The following is a 20,441-nucleotide window of genomic DNA, read 5'->3' as shown; positions in this document are numbered from 1 at the left end:
GGACTCTGGAGGCCCTGGAGGTTTGGAACCTCTCAGGGAGTTGATCTCTGAAATACAGGTGGACCAGCTCCTCTATAGAAAGGCACTGGCAGGTAGTGATGAAAGGCCAGCCAACTGGGGTTACCAGCATGGGGGAGCTGGCTCTCCTCACAGTACAGGCCAGGGTCCTGTTAGGCCAGAATTCCTGGGAATGCAGCTCAGGACAGGCCTTAGAAACCTCTGGGGGCCCAGCAGGACCTGCCACCAGCCCTGAGCACCACAAGGACAAGCCCACACCCTGTGGCTTCTCTAAAATGAGCTCCACTGTACACAGCTCAACACTAAAAGACTCAGAGATATCTGGCTATAATGAGAGTGGATTAGCACCAGTTGGTGAAGAAGACAGATGAAGGCTCCTGTCCTTGTGGAGCTGGCATCCTAGAGAGGGGACACAGACAATCCTAACAAGTCAAGCGCCCTGAGCCAAATAAGGCTGGAGGGGGAAGTAAAGCAGAAAGGATGATACGGGGTGTGTGCGGGTATGGGGGGCTGGGGGTGCGCAGGGTTGTATATTCATTTCCTATAGCAGCTATAGGAAATTTCCACAAATGAGGTGGCTTAAAATACCGCAGATTTATTCTCTTACACTTCTGGAGACCAGAAGTCCAAAATCAGTTTCGTGGGGCTAAGGTCAATGTGTCAGTCAGGCCTGCTTTTTTTGGAGGCTCTAGGGGTGCATTCGTTCCTTGCCTCTTCCTGCTGCTAGAGGCTGCAGGCCCACCTTCGCTTGTGGCTGCCTCACTCCAATCTCTGCTTCCATTGTCACATGGCCTTCTCTGCTTATAGATAGTTGAATCTCCCTGTGACTCCCTTGTATAAGGATATGTGTGATTGTACTCAGGGCCAGCCAGATAATCAGGACAGTCTCTCTATCTCGAAATCCTGAATTCAATCACATCGCATAGTCCTCTTTACCGCATAAGACAACATTCACAGGTTCCAGGGATTCTGGCATGGATATCTTTAAAGACCATTCTTCAGCCTATCCCAGGGGACAATTTAAAGTAGAGTTGGTGAGAAAGGCCTCACTGATAAAGTGACACCTAAGCCAGGAAAGGGGTGAAGGCGTAAAAGACATGGGTATGTGGGGAAGAGCTTCCAGAAGAGGGAGCAGTGAGCATGATGGGCCCCAGGCAGGAGCATGCTGGGTGTTCAGGGAGCAGGCAACTGTGCTGCGGGGGTGGGGGGACATGGGCAAGGTTGTGGGAGCAGGAGATGAGCCAGAGAGGACACAGGGCAGAGTTGGCAGGGCCTGGGAGGCTTCTAATCTGAGTGCGATTGAAAACCATTAGATGGTTGTAGACGTGACAGCCTCCGATGGATAGAGAATAAATAGAGGGGGCAAGGCTGAAGCAAGACAATCCCTTGAGAGGCATCATGATAATCCAGCAAGAGAGGTTTCCCCAAGGTGTGTATTTGGGGTATAAGAGAAAGAGAGGAGTCAAGGCTTGGGACCTGAGCAATGGGGAGGATGAAGGTGAGGGAGATGCAGGAAGAGCAGGAAGAGAAGAAAAAAACATGAATTCAAATTTGGCCTTGCTGAGGTTGGTGCTGGCACCTGCCATTTTGGAAAGCAGTGGCCAGGGAATCATCACTCCGTGTGCCACTTTCCTATCCATCTCATGAGTTTTGACAACCTTTGGGCTCTGTTCTGTGAACCACACCAGCCCCCAGAGAAGCCTTCTTGGAACTTCTATCACAGTAACAGCAGTGACCAGAGGTGGGACACTTGGTGTGTGCCAGAAATCAAGCTAAGCCCCTCTCACGGCTCACCTCATTTAATCTCCACAACCACCTTCTGTGAAAGGTTATCATCCTCATTTTACAGATAGGGAAACTGAAGCTCAGAGAGATTTAGGTAACTTGCCTGAAGTCTCACAGTTAGCACGTAACAGACCCAGAAGTTGAACCATGTCTGTGTGCTCTCGAAACCAGTGGGCTTAACTACTCCACCATACTGTCTCCTCCGTATGGGACAGGAACCAATCTGGTGGTGTGGATTTGGCTGCAGCACCCCGCCCAATCCCCACCCTCAACGTGCAGTCTAAGATTTCAGTCCAAACTTGTTGCTAAGAATGGTTCAACTTTTTCCCTCCTCCTCAGCCTCTTTCAGTGGTAGACTTTATGCAACAGGTGGCAAAGGAACGTTGGAATCTTGGGTCATGGGAAGGGGCTTTGGAGATGATCTATAGATGTGTAGGTTGAATGGACGGAGAGTAATCACAAGGAACCGCTGCAAAGGACATTCTCTTTTTTTGCTGTTTTTTTTAGACAAGATCTCACTCTGTGGCCCAGGCTGGAGTACAGAGGTGTGATCACAGCTCACTCCAGCCTCAAACTCCTGGGCTCAAGCAATCCTCCTTCCTCAGCCTCCTGAGTAGCTGGGACCACAAGCGAATGCCACCACACATGGCTAATTTTTTTATTTTTTGTAGAAACGGGGTCTCACTATGTTGTCCAGAATGGTCTTAAACCCCTGGGCTCAAGTAATCCTCCTGTCTCAGCTTCCCAAAGTGCTGGGATTACAGGCGTAAGTCACCATGCTTGGCCCCAAAGGACATTCTTGAGGAGTCAATTTTCTGTTGGGGCTTCTGTCCTTCAAGGTCATCAGCCCTTATCCCCATGCAAACGCTCTGTGGGGTAGCCTTCTTTGATCATGTGTGCACTGGGGTCAAAGTGCCATGTTTCCAGACCTCAGACCTCCCTTTGGAGCTCCAGCCCATAGAAGGAATCATGAATGGTCGTGTGTTTTCAGATCCTAATGGCAGCCAGGGGCAGTCAGGGCTGCCATCAATGCCCTGCATCATGCACATCAGCCAATGCCCAAACAGTCTCAGCCCTGAGCTCTGGAACACTAGGTTGTCATCTCATAATCAGAGCTGCTGAACGGGGTTTTCATGCTGTGTCTGGCAGTACCCCCTAAGGGTGGTGCTCCATCATGTTCTACAAAGCTAGACAGTCCCTGTCACCATCTAGCATGCTCATCTCTGGGATGTCACTGCTCTCCACTTCCTGATTACTGCATCCTGGGTGGAACCACAGCATGTTTCTACTGAATACCTAACCAGGGACTATTTAAAACTACCAGTGCTTTAGCTAAGGTTTTCCTGACTCTAAGCTACTGCAGGGGAAAAAAAAAAACCTCCAAGGTAGAAAAACAAAGCTGTAAATGTGCCAACCTGTTATAGAAAACGTTAACAAACACCTTAAACCAATGATGGCAAATATTTCACATGAATCCCACGACCTCTACACACACATATACACCCACATGCATGTGCACAGGCACGTGCGCACGTGCACACACACACACACACACTTGACAGTCTTTGTTAATTGATCACTTCAGGCAGCCACTTCCAATCAGTCAGAGTTAATGAAAAACATGAAACCTGTTTGCCATCCTGCGTTAGGTGTTCTGAGCCAATTGGGCCTTTAGGTAAATCCTGATTGAAACCTGAAGAGATCTGGAGAGCAGCTGTCAGGTAGGAGAAACCTGCCTGGGTGAAAGGCAGGCCCAGGGCAGTAAGCATGCGGACATGCTTGTGCTTGCCTGTGTGCTGTTTCTGAGAGGGCGGGGAAGAGCAAGGAGAGCCGGCAGGGTCTAGGAAAGGCGCCAGGGAGCCACTTCTTAGGATTAACTGAAAATAATCACTAACATGCTCTTAACTCAGATGGCCAAAGCTGCAGCTTCAGAAATGTGATTTTGTCGACCACTGGTGGAGCTGGGGAGGGGTGCATGAGAGAGGCCAGCCAACCAGCCTGGAATCCCAGGGAGGGCCTCCTGTAGGTTTGGTTGTGATGGTTAATAGTCAAGATTAGAATATGTACTGTACTGTACTTAAGCTGTACTTAGGTTTAGATCTGACTGTGAATTTTGCCCCAAATGATGATCTACTCTCTGTTAGCGATTGGCCAAATTAATATTTTTTCTTAAATTAAAAGTTTTGCTTGATACAGGAGTGTCATAGCCAGCAAACTCTCTCCACCCCATGCCTCAAGGAAGCATAAAGCTCTATTGTGAATGCTCTTCCCCTTGAGACAGCCTGTCCAGCCCAAGCCCAGTCCCTGGAGCCAGCAAAGCCTCCCAATGGTGCCTTCACACACCTGTAAGTGAGAACAGGAATCACACTCCCACACAGATCAGCAAGGCTGAGAAAGTTGCTGTTTTCCTTGAGGGAATGCTAAGCAGCAGCACAGCTTTGGGGGAGAACCAGGAAGTGAGATTCAGGAGAATGTTGGACATCGACCCCTGTCCCAGAGGGAAGAGGAACTGCAGAAAGGAGAGACGGGATTAGGAATAGTGATGGCTGGAGCTTCTGGGCCAGGGCCGTGCTGCGAAAGTGAGCCCACCTCAACACCCTGCCCTGGAGGGGCTTTAATAAGCAATTTGTTTTTCATTTTGATCACTCTTTCATAAAGAGACATAGCTGAACTGGGAGTACTTGGAAGTACCTGGGCATTATGAGAAGTTTGGGGAAAAGATTTGTTGTTGAACCCTATGCCAGCAAGCTGTTCACTTTCGCAGTTTCTCTAAGCTTATGGAGATTGTTCCAGTTCAGCATTTTCTAAATTGTGTTTGACAAAATAGTACTGGGTCAAACAGAGTTCTTTACTACAGAACTACTCAGTTTGTTGTGTATTGTGACCTACGAGAGGGGAGAGAGTGAGCATGTTTCTCAATTCATTTTTCACAAGGCATCTTGAAGTCAAGTACCACTTAGCACTCATTTTAAAAGACATCTCCGAGGGTTTGAGGTGGAGAAAGTGAAAAGGTGAAGGAGAACAGGCCGGTGCCTCACACAACATGGGAAGACACACAGGAAGTACTTGCTGCTGATGGTGACAGCATCTGATCCTACGACCAGAACAGAATTATGCTGTGAATGCTGAAATGCTTAATGTTTTAGTTATAAACTCAAAAGGCTGATTTTCTCTCAACATTGAATATGCTAGAAACTACACTTCAAAATGAATGTGAACCCCTTCAAAGGTATGCTTTGTGGAGGCCACGTTGTATCTTTTCAAATTGTTTGAGAATGACCCTCTTTGGCATGCAGAGCAAGTTTATGAGCTACACAAAAAAGACAGTATTGTTATTCTATGAAAAAATAATTGCAATGCATTTAGCAAGCAAAAGGTTAGTAAAAGGAGGTTTTACAAAACCAATAAGGAAAAAACAATACAGCAATAGGAAAATAGCCAAGTCACAAAATAAGAATTTAAAATGGCAAGTAAATATGTGCCAAGAATACCACAGTAAAACTAAAGAAATATACAAAGCAACCAGGTATTATTATTCATTGATAAAAATTTAAAGGGTTGATAAAACCAAACATCAGTGAGTGTATATGTGATCTATTTTTGCATTACAAACCACCACAAAACTTATCAGCTTTAAACAATAAGCATTTACTAGCTCACAAATCTGTAGGTTGGCTGGGAATTCTCATTGCAGCCATACCCAGGTGATCTTGGATCTCGGCTGGACTTGCTCATGTGTTTGTGGTCAGCTGGTGGGTTGGCTGGAGACCAGCTGGTCTAGGATAGCCTCACCTGAGAGGCTATGCTTTGTTCCATGTAGTTTCTCATCTACAGCCTGGCTCATTCACATGGCAGTTATGGCTGGGATCCCAAGAATGAGAATGGATGACTTCAAAGTCTCTAGAAGCATAGGATCAGAATTTGTACAACATCACTTCTGCCATGTGCTAATTGGCCAAACCAAGTGAAAAGGCCAGCCCAAATTCAAGGGGTGGAACACAAGACCTCTCATTGGGAGGAAGTGCAAAGTATTGCACTTTTTGACCAATTTTGCAATCAATCACAGGAAGAATGTGCCAAATGAGTATTCTCTTGCATTGCTGATGAGATCATAAACCAATAAAATCATTCATAGGAAACTTTTGCCAATATCTAACAAAAATCTTTAAAATCTCCATATTATTTGATCATACTTAGGAATTTATCCAAAGGATCTGATTTGCAAAATGTGCAAATCACTTTACATACATACAAAGATGTATGTATCAGAGTGTTCTTCGCATCATTTCTAATAGCAAAACATTTGTGAAAAGCTAAATATTCAACAAAAAACGATTGCTTATATGGATTATAAACCATCTACAAAATAGAATACTATACATACAGCCATTTGAAATGATAACATATGGCTATGCTCACTGATATGTAAAGACTTAAATGAAGAAAGCAGGTTATGAAAAATATGTTTACTATAATTCTGCTTTGGATTTTTAAATGTAGAAATGAAGTCTCAACGGATTTTCACTTTCTACTTTATATCTTTCTGTACCATCCAAGTTTTTGTTTTAATTCTGCTTGGGTTTTTTTGTGTGGTTGATATTTTTGCTCTAATTTTTATTTTAAATTAATATACTTTTGTAGTGTATAGTACTCATGGTTAACATATGCATAGATTCATGTAACCACCACCATGATCAGGATATACAGCAGTTCTATTGTCCTCTTAAAATTATATTGTGTGGACTCTAATCCTCCCATCATTCTTAAGAGTTCCTTTATATTGTTGAGAAGTTGGTTTTTTGTTTGTTTGTTTTTTCTTTTGAGTCAGAGTCTCTCTCTGCTGTCCAGGCTGAAGTGCAGTGGCACGATCTCGGCTCACTGCAACCTCCACCTCCCAGGTTCAAGCGATTCTCCTGCCTCGGCCTCCTGAGTAGCTGGGGTTATAGATGCTTGCCACCACGCCAGTTAATCTTTGTATTTTTAGTAGAGATGGGGTTTCACCATGTTGGCCAGGCTGGTCTCAAACTCCTGACCTCAAGTGACCCACATACCTTGGCCTCCCAAAGTGCTGGGATCATAGGCATGAGCCGTAACACCCAGCTAAGAACTATTTCTAGATATGGATGTACCACAGGTTGTTTATTCATTCACTTGTTGAAGGAGATTTAAGTTGTTTCCAGTTTGGGGTGATTATGAATAGAGCTGCTATATAAACATTTGTGTACAGGTTTTTGTGTGAACATAAGTTTTCATTTCTCTGGGATAAATGCCCAACAGGGCAATTTTTAGGTTGTATGGTAAGTACATGTTTTGTTTTATAAGAAACTGCCAAACTATTTTCCAGAGTGACTGTTCTATTTTACAATCCCACTAGCAATATATGAGATCCTGTTTCTCTGCATCCTTGTCAGCATATGATATTATCACTATTTTTAAATTACAGTCACCCCTCAGTATACATGGGGGATTGGTTCCAGGACCACCCACGTATAACCAAATGTGGACATAATCAAGTCCCACAGTTGTCCCTGCAGAAACCCCATATAGGAAAAGTTGGCCCTCTCTATGTGAGTTTTGCATCCTGCAAACAGTACTTTCCATCTGCATTTAGTAGGAAAAAACACAGCATATTAGTGGACTCATGCAGTTCAAACCCATGTTGTTCAAGGGTCAGTTGTATATTATTGCTCTTCTAATAGATGTGATGTCTCATTTTGGTTTTAACTTGCCTTTTCCAAATGGGTGATGATGCTGAACATATTTTCATGTGCTTATTTTCCATCCGTAATCTCTTTTATGGTAGAATATTTGTTCTTTTGCCCTTTTTCCAACTGAATTGCCTTTGCACTTTTGTAAAAATTCCTTTTGCCATGTTGGTGTGAATCTATTTTTTTATTGTTTTGTTTTATTGATCTGTTTATCTATGCTTTAGCCAATATCACACTGTTGTAATTACAGCAGCTTCATTAATACATCTTAAAATCAGAGTGGGAGTCCTCCAACCACTAATTAACCTTCAAAATTAGTTTAGTTAATCCAGTTCCTGTGCCTTGACATCTAAATTTTATAATTATGTATCTGCACAATTTCCCCAAAGTGTTTGGCTGAACTTGCATTTAATCTATAGATCAATTTTGAGAGAATGGCCCACTTGACAATTTTAAGTCTTCCAATCCTGAAATATGGTATGTCTCCACATCTATTTAAGTCCTATTGTTTAATTTGTTTGATCATATTTTGGAGTTTTTAGTCTGCGATTATTGCACGTTTAGCATTTTTGTTTCTTTTAGATTTATACCTAATATTTTAATTTTGGAACTATGGGAAATTGTTATTTTTAAATTCCATCTCCAGTTGTGTATGGCCGATATAGAGAAATACAACTGATGTTTGTGTGTTAACTTTGTATACTATGACAATGCCAAACTAACTTATTAGTTCTAGGAGCTTTTTCGTGTACATTACTTGGGACTTTCTATGTAGACAGACATATCAAGTGTGAATAAGGACAGTTTTAGTTCTTCCTTGCCAATCTGTATGCCTTTTATTTCTCTTTCTTGTAGGTTTTCTTCTAGGGTTTTTACGATGTTAGGTCTTATGTTTAAGCCTTTAATCCATCTGGAGTTAATTTTTGTATAAGGTGTAAGAAAGGGGTCCAGTTTCTGCTTTCTGCACATGGCTAGCCAGTTTTCCCAACACCATTTATTAAACAGGGAATCCTTTCCCCATTGCTTGTTTTTGTCAAGTTTGTCAAAGATCAGATGGTTGTAGACGTGTGGCATTGCCTTCAAGGCATCTTTTCTGTTCCATTGGTCTGTATCTCTGTTTTGGTACCAGTACCATGCTGTTTTGATTACTGTAGCCTAGTAGTATAGTTTGAAGTCAGGTATCATGATGCCTCCAGCTTTGTTCTTTTTGCTTAGAATTGACTTGGCTATGTGGGCTCTCTTTTGGTTCCATATGAAGTTTAAGGTGTTTTTTTCCAGTTCTGTGAAGAAGGTCATAGGTAGCATGATGGGGATAGTGTTGAATCTATAAATTACTTTGGGCAGTATGGCCATTTTCACAAGATTAAGTCTTCCTAACCCTGAGCATGGAATGTTTTTCCATCCGTTTGTGTCCTCTCTTATTCCTTGAGCAGTGGTTTGTAGCTCACCTTGAAGAGGTCCTTTACATCCTTTGTTAGTTGTATTCTTAGGTATTTTATTCTCTTTGTAGCAATTGTAAATGACAGTTTGTTCTTGATTTGGCTCTCTTTGGGTCTGTTATTGGTGTATAGGAATGCTTGTGATTTCTGCACATTAATTTTGTATCTGAGACTTTGCTGAAGTTGCTTATCAGTTTCAGGAGATTTTGGGCTGAGACGATGGTCTTCTAAATATGCAATCATGTTGTCTTCAAATGGAGACAATTTGACTTCCTCCTTTCCTAACTGAATACCCTTTATTTTTCTTGCCTGATTGCTCTGGCTACAACTTCCAATAGTATATTGAATAGGAGTGGTAAGAGAGGGTATCCTTGTCTAGTGCCAGATTTCAAAGGGAATGCTTCCAGTTTTTGCCCATTTAGTATGATATTGGCTGTGAGTTTGTCGTAAATTGCTCTTATTATTTTGAGATATGTTCCATTGATAACTAGTTTATTGAGAGTTTTTAGCATAAAGGGCTGTTGAATTTTGTTGAAGGCCTTGTCTGCATCTATTGAGATAATCGTGTGGTTTTTGTCTTTGGTTCTGTTTATGTGGTGAATTACGTTTATAGACTTGCATATGTTGAACCAGCCTTGTATCCCCAGAATGAAGCCTACTTGATCATGATGGATAAGCTTTTTGATGTGCTGTTGCAATTGGTTTGCCAGTAGTTTATTGAAGATTTTTGCATCTATGTTCATCACGGATATTGGCCTGAAGTTTTCTTTTCTTGTTGAATCTCTGCCAGGTTTTAGTATCAGGATGATGTTGGTCTCATAAAATGATTTGGGAAGGATTCCCTCTTTTTGGATTGCTTGGAATAGTTTCAGAAGGAGTGGTACCAGCTCCTCTTTGTATGTCTGGTAGAATTCAGCTGTGAACCCATCTGGACCTGGGCTTTTTTTGGTTGGTAGGCTATTAATTGCTGCCTCAACTTCAGCCTTTGTTATTGGTCTATTCAGGGTTTCAACTTCTTCCTGGTTTAGGCTTGGGAGGGTGCAAATGTCCAGGAATTTATCCATTTCTTCCAGGTTTACTGGTTTATGTGCATAGAGTGGTTTTTAGTAATCTCTGATGGTAGTTTGTATTTCTGTGGAATCGGTGGTGATATCCCTTTGATCATTTTTTATTGCATCTATTTGATTCTTCTCTTTTTTCTTTTTTATTAATCTGGCTAGTGGTCTATTTTGTTGATCTTTTCAAAAAAAACAGCTCCTGGATTTATTAATTTTTTGAAGGGTTTTCTGTCTCTATCTCCTTCAGTTCTGCTATGATCTTAGTTATTTCTTGTCTTCTGTTGGCTTTTGAGTTTTTTTGATCTTGCTCCTCTAGCTCTTTCAATTTTGATGATAAGGTGTCAATTTTAGATCTTTCCTTGCTTCTCATGTGGGCATTTATTGCTGTAAATTTTCCTCTAGGCACTGCTTTAAATATGTCCCAGAGATTCTGGTATATTGTGTCTTCATTCTTGTTGGTTTTGAAGAACATCTTTATTTCTGCCTTCATTTCATTGTTTATCCAGTCAACATTCAAGAGCCAGTTGTTCAGTTTCCATGAAGGTATGCGGTTCTGAGTTAGTTTCTTAATCCTGAGTTCTAATTTGATTGCACTGTGGTCTGAGAGACTGTTTGTTATGGTTTCTGTTCTTTTGCATTTGCTCAGGAGTGATTTACTTCCAATCATGTGGTCAATTTTAGAGTAGGTGTGATGTGGTGCTGAGAAGAATGTATATTCTGTGGATTTGGGGTGGAGAGTTCTGTAGATGTCTATTAGGTTTGCTTGGTCCAGATCCATGTTCAAGTCCTGGATATCCTTGTTAATTTTCTGTCTTGTTGATCTAATATTGACAGTGGAGTGTTAAAGTCTCCCACTATTATTGTGTGGGAATGTAAGTCTCTTTGTAGGTCGTTAAGAACTTGCTTTATGTATCTGGGTGCTCCTGTATTGGGTGCGTACATATTTAGGATTGTTAGGTCTTCTTGTTGCATTGATCCTTTTCCATTATGTAATGTCTTTCTTTGTCTCTTTTGATCTTTGTTGGTTTAATGTCTATTTTATCACAGACTAGGATTGCAACTCCTGCATTTTTTTCCTCTCCATTTGCTTGGTAAATCTTCCTCCATCCCTTTATTTTGAGTCTATGTGTATCCTTGCATGTGAGATGTGTTTCCTGGATACAGCACACTGATGAGTTTTGACTTTTTATCCAATTTGCCAGTCTGTGTCTTTTGACTGGGGCATTTAGCCCATTTACATTTAAGGTTAATATTATTTGTGATTTTGATCCTACCATTTTGATGCTAGCTGGTTTTTTTGCCCATTAGTTGACACAGTTTCTTCATTGTGTCGATGCTCTTTACCATTTGGTACATTTTTGGAGTGGCTGGTACTTGTTGTTCCTTTATATATTTAGTGCTTCTTTCAGGAGCTCTTGTAAGGCAGGCCTGATGGTGATGAAATCTCTGAGCAATTGCTTGTTTGTAAAGGATTCTTCTTTGCTTATGAAACTTAGTTTGGCTGGATGTGAAATTCTTCTAGATTGAAAGTTCTTTTCTTTAAGGATGTTGAATATCAGCCCCCACTTTCTTCTGATTTGTAGGGTTTCTGCCAAGAGATCCACTGTGAGTCTGATGGGCTTCCCTTTGTGGGTAACCCAACCTTTCTCTCTGGCTGCCCTTAGCATTTTCTCCTTCATTTCAACCCTGGTGAATCTGACAATTATGTGCCTTGGGGGTGCTCTTCTTGAGGAATATCTTTGTGGTGTTCTCTGTATTTCCTGGACTTGAATATTGGCCTGCCTTGCTAGGTTGGGGAAGTTCTCCTGGATAATATCCTGAAGAGTGTTTTCCAGCTTGGATTCATTCTCTCCATCACATTCAGGTACACCTATCAAATGTAGATTAGGTCTTTTCACATAATCCCATATTTCTTGTAGGCTTTGTTCATTTCTTTTCACTCTTTTTCTCTAATCTTGCCTTCTCATTTTATTTCATCGAGTTGATCTTCAATCTCTGATATCCTTTCTTCTGCTTGGTCAATTAGGCTATTGAAACTTGTGTATGTTTCATGAAGTTCTCATGTTGTGTTTTTCAGTTCCATCAATTCATTTATATTCTTCTGAAGTCTGTTTCTGTCAATTCATCAGACTCATTCTCCAACCAGCCTTGTTCCCTTGCTGGTGAGAAATTGTGATCCTTTGGAGGAGGAGAGGCATTCTGGTTTTGGGTGTTTTCATCCTTTTTGCACTGGTTTCTTCCCATCTTTGTAGATTTATCTACCTGTGGTCTTTGTAGTTGGTGACTTTCAGATGGGGTCTCTGAGTGGACATCCTTTTTGTTGATGATGAAGTTATTTCTGTTTTTAGTTTTCCTTCTAACAGTCAGGCCCCTCTGCTGTAGGACTGCTGAAGGTCCACTCCAGACCCTGCTTGCCTGGGGATCACCTGCAGTGGCTGCAGAACAGTTAGGGTTGCTGCCAGTTTCTTCTTCTGCTATCTTTGTCCCAGAAGGATACCTGCCACATGTCAGCCTGAGCTCTCCCTTATCAAGTGTCTCTTTAGATATACGGGGATCAGGAGCTGCTTGAGGACACAGTCTGTCCCTTATAGGAGCTCAAGTGCTGAGCTGTAAGCTCCATTGTTCCGTTCAGAGCTGCTGGGCAGGTATGTTTAAGTCTGCTGCAGCGGAACACATAACTCCTTTTTTTTCCCAGGTGCTCTGTCCTGGGAAGTTTGGGCTTTATTTATAAGTTCCTGATATGCTGCTGTCTTTTTTCAGAGATGCCCTGCCCAGCGAGGAGGTAGCCTAGTCACAGTCTGTCAGCAGAGGCATTGCTGAGCTGCCATGGGCTCTGCCCAGCTGCTGTATGAACTTCCTTGCAGTTTTGTTTACAGAGGTATAGTTAGAACTGCCTCGGTAATGGCGGTCTGCCTCAGTAATGGTGGACTGTCTCTGTAATGGCGGACTGCCTCGATAATGGAGGACTGCCTCCGTAGTGGTGGATGCCCTTTCCCCCACAGAGCTGGACCATCCCAGGTCCAGTTGTGCTTTCCGTGAAACTCTCAATCCAGAGCGTTTCAGATTGCTGGTCTTTGTAGGGGTGGGACCTGCCAAGCCGGATCACCTGGCTCCCTGTTTCAGCCCCCTTTTCTTCAGTTGAATCGGCGAGTCTGTCTCCCAGGTGTTCCGGGCACCAGTTGAAATGGCCGCCCAGATTTGTGTGAGTTTTTGTGTGGAAACTGGCCGCACTGGCTGAAAAAGCCATACTGGCAACTCGTGGCACTTTTCCTTCTGGGAATCTCCTGGTCTTTGGGCAGTAAAAATTCGTTTGGAGATGTGATGATCACTCACCCTCTTCATTCTCACTAGGAACTGCACTCCAGAGCTGTTCCTATTTGGCCCTCTTGGATCCAACCGTATTTCTATTTTCAATGTATTTTCTAATTTTCCTTGAGACTTCTTCTTTGATCTATGTGTGATTTGAAAGTATGTTACTTAATTTTTAATATTTGGAAATTTTCCAGCTACTTTGTGTTTTACTTCTAGTTTAATGCATTATGGTCAGAGAAGAGTATTGTATAATTTCAATTCTCTTCAACTTTTTAAAGTTTGTTTTGTGACCAAGGATATAGTCCATCTTAGTGAATAGTCAATGGGCATTTGAAATGATTGTGCATTGTGCTGTGATTAGATGGAATATTTTATAAACATCAAATAAATCTTATTGTGTAGTTCAGTTCTTCTATATATTTGCTGATTTTCTTTCAATTAATTCTCTCAATTACTAAAAGAGTAGTGCTAAAATCTTCAACTATAATTGTTGATTTGTCTATTCCTCCTTTCAGTTTTATCAGTTCTTGTTTCATGTATTTTAAAACTTTGCTGTTTGACATGTGTATATTGAAGGTTGTTACGTCTTCTTGCTAATATTCCTCGATCCCTGATATTTTCCTTTCTCTGACGTCTGCTTTTTCCAATATTAATAGCAACTCCAGATTTCTTTTGCCTTTTCATTTAACCAAACTATTTCACAGTAGTTAAAGTTGGATCCTTGGAAACCGAATATAGTTTAATTTTATGTATATACCCTTTCTGACAATCTCTATTTTTTAATTTGTGTGTTTAGACCATTTATACTTAATGTAATTATTGATACATTTGGATTTAGGTTTTCTACTTTATTATGTGTTGTGTTTGTGCCTCTGTTGCCCCTTTCCTGCTTTCCTTGCCTTTCAGAATTACATTTAAATTTGACTATTAAGTTTTTTGTAGCATTTCTCCACATACCTATTTTTGTATGTATTATATGTACTTTTTATAATCTAATTATAATTAATATTAACATTTCAAGTGGAATGAGGAAATCTTACCTCCATATAGGTACATTCACTCTCCTACTCTATGTTGTAGTTGTCATATATTTTACATCTAATATATCAAAAACCTATCAGGTGTTATAATTATTGATTTTAATTATTATTTACATTGTCAAGAACTTGAGAGGGGAACACACTATTATCTTTATCTAGATATTTACCATTTCTATCCCTCTTCCAAGTTTTCCTCTGGTATGATTTCTCTTCCATTTGAAGAACTTCCATTAGCATTTCTTTTGGAGCAAATCTGTTGGTACCAAATTCTCTTGACTTTATTTAAGAATTTCTATATTTAACCTTCACTCTTGAATAATACTTTCAATGGAACAGAATTCTGTGTTGACAGTTTATTACCTTTAGTACTATGAAAATGTTGTTCCACATCCTTCAAAAATTGATGCATTACATATAAAATTCTTGAGGATTTCTCAGAAAATCTGAAAGGCAGATTTTCTGAGAAATCTGCAAGAATTTTATATGTAATGCATCACTTTTCACTGGCTACTGTCCATTTTTTTGTCTTTAATAGTTTGGTTATGTGTCTGGACCTGGATTTTCTTACATTTATCCTGTTTAGAATTCACTGAGTTTCTTGAATCAGTGTGGTTTTATGTCTTATAACAGATTTCAGAAGTTTTCATTAATTCCTCAAATATTTTTTCTGCATATTAATTCTCTTTGCCTTCTGAGACTTCAAAGACATAAATGTTAGACTTTTAGGTATTGACTCACAGATCCCTGAGACACTATTCACATTTTCTGTTGTTCACACTGGATAACATCTGTTGATCTAGCTTCAAGTTCTCTTTCTTCTCTGTCATCTTCCTTCTGCTATTGAGTATATCCAGAGAATTTTTAACTATATTCTTTAGTCTAAAATCTTCATTTACTTCTTCTTTATATCTTCTTTTTCATTGCTGATACTTTATATCTTTCCATTTATTTCAAAACTGTTTGCCATTACTTGTTAGAGCAGGTTATTGTGGCTGTTTTCTCATGTGGAGTTGGCATCTGTTTATTATCTTTTCCTTTTCTAATTAAGATTGTCCTGAGTCTTCCTAGCTGAGTAATTTTCAATTGTAGCTTTTGCAATGCAATACAGAAATGCCCTGCATGTGCACCACCCAGTGGTCAGTCTGGAACCTGGGCATTAGTCTACCCCATAGTTTACTTCCTGAAGACTGTGGCATGATGTGTAGAATAAGATCTATGCATGCACATTTCAGAGGTAACCACAGGAGTCCATTTACAACTTTATGGAATTGCCTTCTTGAGCTCCTTATCATGACCTATTTCTCACTTCTCTACCCCAAAAGCTGGAGCTTCAGTTTCCTCACTCTGCCATATAGGTTCCACAACTATATCTGCATCTGGGACAAATCAACAGAAAACAAAGAGGAAAAAAAAACAAGGAATATTTGCCCCCACATTCTTGGGATTATAACTTCTCTGATAGAAGAAAATAGCTATCCTTGCCCCAAAGTTGTAGGTGCCTGCCTGGCCACCAACATCACTGCTGCCATTGCTACCAAAAGAATTACCTGGGGACTGAGTTGGGAAATAACATAATAAAGTGGGGGGAAAACAATAACAAAAGATTTCTTTCACTCTCTCTGACTCTTAGGGGTTCCCTTTCTCACTTTGTAAGCTAGAAAGAGAGGATTTCTCTTGAGTACTTTTTTCTGCATCCACTGTTCCCTTCTGGGTTTAAGAATGCCTTTAAGTCCAGTCTAGATGATACCAGAGGGGGAAAAAGAATGGTAAATTCACTGCCAATTTGCTAATACTTTAAAAATTCTTCTCAGTCTTTCCCCGTTATTCTATTATTTATTTTGCAGGATTCTCTAATAGTTGCCCTTTGCCTTCTGTACAGTGTTTAAGGTTGCATTCAGTGGGAGAGACAGGGCTGAGTGTGCTTTAGTCCATCTTGCCTGATTCTGGAAACTATCTGCTTGGTTTGCTGTTGTTTTGATGTAAAGAAAAAAGCAAAGGGCTGGGCACAGTGGCTCACACCTGTAATCGCAGCACTTTGAGAGGCCAAGGTGGGTGGATCATGAGTCAGGAGTTTGAGACCAGTCTGGCCAACATAGTGAAACCCTGTCTCTATTAAAAATACCAAATAAATAAATAAATTAGCCAGGTGTGGTGGTGTGCACCTGTAATCCCAGCTACTCGGGAGGCTGAGGCAGGAGAACTGCGTGAACCCAGGAGGCGGAGGTTGCAGTGAGCCGAGATCGCACCATTGCACTCCAGCCAGGAAGCCCAGGTGACAGTGCAAGAGTCCAAATCAAAAAAAAAAAAAAAGAAATAAAAAAACAAGGATGACTTTTATGCACAAAAGAAAGTTCTAAAACTGTTGTGTTATTCAATCATCAGTCATGATTGCACCCTTTCCTGGCAGCATCTGGCTGAGAATGTCATCTCCTTTTCCTTTGTAGGAACACAACTGACTGTGGAAGTCCACCCTCGAGATGCCATGCCCCAGCTGCTCAAGAAGTTCTCCTTGGCTAAACGTATGTAGCATGACACAGGTACTCATGGTGGAGGGCTGGCAGAGAGGATTGAAGGTAGCTGGTTGGGCCAGATCCCAGCCCAAGCATCTTCTGAGGGAAGGAGAAGAGTGACATGAGCCTGCAAACTGGGAAAAGGCAGAAGCATGACAGCTTCATCCTGGGAGGCTCTTTTCTCCACACCCAGCTCCCACTGATTTTGCATCTCTGGAATTAGTCATAGGTAACACAAGACATTTAGCTGGAGACACATTGCATCACAAGAGTGTTGTTGCTGTTGTTTTTAGATACCATTGGTTGACTGCCCAAAAAGTGGCATGCAAAATGCTAAGTACTTTAACATTTATCAACTTTTTAACCTTCTGGTGTATACTAGTATCATCCCCACTTTTTAGAACAGCAAAGTGAGGCTCAGAGAGGTGAAGTAACTACCCAAGTCACCCAGCTGGCAAGTGGGTGAGAACCTGTGGTCTTAACCACCATATTTCTCAGCCCTCAGTGCAGTGCACATAGGCTCAGGCCCAGGACCAGGATGTCTCCTCCACTCCCTTCTCAGTCCTCTCCACGCATCTGTCTGCCTAATGGCTAAACAGGGGCCTCAGAAGGAATGCAGGTTAAGGAACAGAAGCTGCAGAACAACTGAGGCTCAAGTCCTCTTCATGTCTATGCAGTGAGCCAAAGTTCTCCAAAACTGTCTGGTCCTATAGTCACAGCAGTCAGGATCTCAAGAGAGCAGTCTAATGTAAAAAGGGCAAGCTCTAGGGTCGACTGACTGGGTTCATGTTTCAGCTGTGTGACCCTGGGCCATTGGCCTAACCCCTCTTTTGAACTCAATTTTCTCATCTATAAAAGGAGGAAAATAAGCAAATCTCCCTCATAAGATTATTATGAGATTAAATGAGAGAGTAAATATAAAGCCAAGCCAGGCATAGTTAAGTATGTAATAAAAGCTAGCTACCATTTTGAACACCTATCATGCTATCAAATATGTAGGTGGAAAAAAATGTAGCTGTGAAATACAAAATGTAAGTGTGTAGGTGTGAGAAATAAAAGGAGCACTGTTTCTCAGAATGACCCGTGTGTGGTTACAACCTTCTTGTGTTATATTTAATAGCCTAAAGTGGCCTTCAGGGGCATAAAACCACCTGCCTTGGCATCCCCACCCTCAACTCCCCCTGATCCCATCAGGGACCCAAATCTTCCTGACCCGGTTCCAGATCAGCAGGAAAAGTTCCTTTCCTTTTGCTCAGGGAGTCTAATAACTATTGGCTACCATTCTGCCTTTACAGTCCACAATGTATAAAATTCAGCTGGCCTTTAATCCTCTCAATGAATCATTTAATTATGACCTGACCTTTCTAGGTTTTGACCTCCTCACAAACTGCTTTCTCCTCCCTGCATCTTTGTTTCCATCCATGGTCTGTTCTCATCCTGGGGTTATCTGGCAGTGGATTCATGAAAGCAGGAAAATCCAAAAGAGGGCAGGAACACCAGGTTCCAGAGCAAATGCTAACTCCAGTTGCATAAGGCAGCTCCCTTTCTTGTCATCCACTTCCTGGTTCTTAGTTTTCCCTCTGCCACACTAGGAAGTTCCTGGCAATTCCAGCAGCAATTCAGTGGTCAGTGGGGTGGGAACATGGAAGCTATGAAAAGGAGAGTAAAGAGGAGGGGTCAAAAGCAAAGACCACCACATGGCGAGTCATCAGTGCTTGCAATTCCGTTTTTTCTGAAGTAATTATACTTCTGATCTTTGGAATACTGCAGGTTTACAAGGTGATAAAAATGGAAACACAAGACCCCGGCAACCTGGAGGGAAAGATGCCCATGGTAAGTTCCAGAGTCTTCCAGGGCAATTCTTAGGAAAGCACATAGGTTTAGCCTTATAGACTAATCTCCAATCAATTGGCAGTCACTTCCTGGGTCTCTGTCCGAGAGGCTGGGGCCACCTTTGGGTTCCGTAGGGGAAGTGTCATGATTGATTAGCATTGTCTGCCATGGACATAGATGGAGAAGGAAAAAGCTCATGCACCAGATGTCATCCCAAAGATAAAGTATAAACCCTACCGATAACAAGGCAGACCATTATAGGAAACATTAAAACCGTAATTCAGGATTATATTAACTTTAAATGGAATGCCAAACGTCTGTAAGGTAGGAGGCATGTGAGTAAGCAGAGTGAGGCAGAGGAAGAAACACTGAGAGGGATGATAGACAGCCTGCATTGGAATCCTGCTTTTGCCCCTCATTTGCCTTCCCTGTGCCTCAGTTTCCCCCTCAGTAGGCCAGATGTTATCCAAGGCTGGGTGCAGCTCCAAACTTCTTCCTATTGTTTTGCTTTATAATCAGAATAATTTGGTTAATGACACTGATATTTTAAATGTATTTATGTAGAATCATATTTAGATCTTATATAATCTGCTTAGAGGTAGAATTAATGAGGCATAAATCATGAGGATTTTTAATGTTCAGATATTGGAAAATGAAACCAAGAAAGGGGAAAACTAGTAATAGGGTTTTCAATACCATTTTAGAAATGCCATTTTTATTCTAAATAGGAGTGCAGGGAGACCTCATTTGCAGAGTTATACTGAGTGGAAATCTGTTCAGTGTGTGAGTCCACTTTGAATGTACTTAAGTCACCTTGATGGCTCTTGTGAGAGAATGGTAGGAACAGATTATGCAGAAGAGGGAAGGCTCAGCAGGAGCCTGTCTGAGTATCCCCCATCTTCTCTGGTTGCACTTGGACCACACAGGGCAGGGGCTGATGACATAAGTCATGGTGGCCAGGCAAGAAACCCCTGAGCCCAGATATTGGTCAGCTCCCCAATAAGTGGGCATTGCCTCTCAAACCATGCTGGCCCAGAAGAGGGTCATGAAGGAGCTGGTTCCAGGTCTAGAGGTGACACACACCCCTTCCCACATTCTCCCTACATCTCTTGGGTCTAATAGCACCAGAGTAAGGGACTCTCACCGATAATGGCAGCCCTGAGGATGTGCAGGCAAATGCACCTGCAGTGCCCCCACCAGGCAGGGAGGCCACATGTCCTTCCCTACATGTACCTGTAGAGAAGCCCCACACCCTCCACCCTCCCAGACGGCAGTGTGACACTAACATCACAACATGATTTACCATCTCATTCATGCTCCCAGGAATCCCACAAATCTGTGCCTGAGGCCAGGTGGCTGGGTCCAGTCCCTCCCAACAAGGTAGAGGTCAGGACCAGACTGGAACCAAGGGAGAAATGCAGCCCCATCGGGTGCTTTCTCACATGGCCCTGTACTTCCCAGACTTCCTACCATACCCTGGGGCCTCTCTAGCACACCTCACCTGCCCAGCACCCAGACGCTCCCAACATGGAGGCTGAGAGGTGGGTGGTGGGTCCACCTGGGTCAGGGGCTCAGTAACTCTTTGACCCCCAACTTCTTCTCACCCCCACCTTGTCTTTATACCCAACTTCCTTGATTTTGATCTGCCTGACTCAGGGACCCTTGGATAAGAAGGGCTCTGCCAGAGCCAAGACTCTCTTCTGGGCTGGGACAGGGATCTGCTGTCCATGCATCTGCT

The 20,441-nt window shown here is 42.0% G+C and overlaps 1 protein-coding gene across 3 annotated transcripts in view; it reads left to right on the top strand.

The window, feature by feature from the left end:
• Positions 1-20,441, top strand: part of KY (kyphoscoliosis peptidase) — a 55,626-nt gene that overhangs the window by 8,953 nt on the left and 26,232 nt on the right. For 2 of the 3 annotated variants that reach the window (XM_021666632.2, XM_012451175.2), the window contains 2 exons: positions 16,805-16,879; positions 18,641-18,703. In XM_021666632.2, coding sequence (XP_021522307.2) covers positions 16,805-16,879; positions 18,641-18,703 — 138 coding nt within the window. Of the gene's footprint in view, positions 1-4,706; positions 5,033-16,804; positions 16,880-18,640; positions 18,704-20,441 lie in introns of those variants that run through there. The other variant, XM_012451176.2, reaches the window with a different exon arrangement.

This window comes from Aotus nancymaae, unplaced genomic scaffold, assembly GCF_030222135.1.
Source record: "Aotus nancymaae isolate 86718 unplaced genomic scaffold, 86718_ANA_hifiasm-v0.15.2.pri h1tg000019l, whole genome shotgun sequence".
In the NCBI taxonomy this organism is placed as follows: domain Eukaryota; kingdom Metazoa; phylum Chordata; class Mammalia; order Primates; family Aotidae; genus Aotus; species Aotus nancymaae.
The sequence above is the reverse complement of the archived record's forward strand: the minus strand, read 5'-3'. Positions and strand labels throughout refer to the sequence as shown.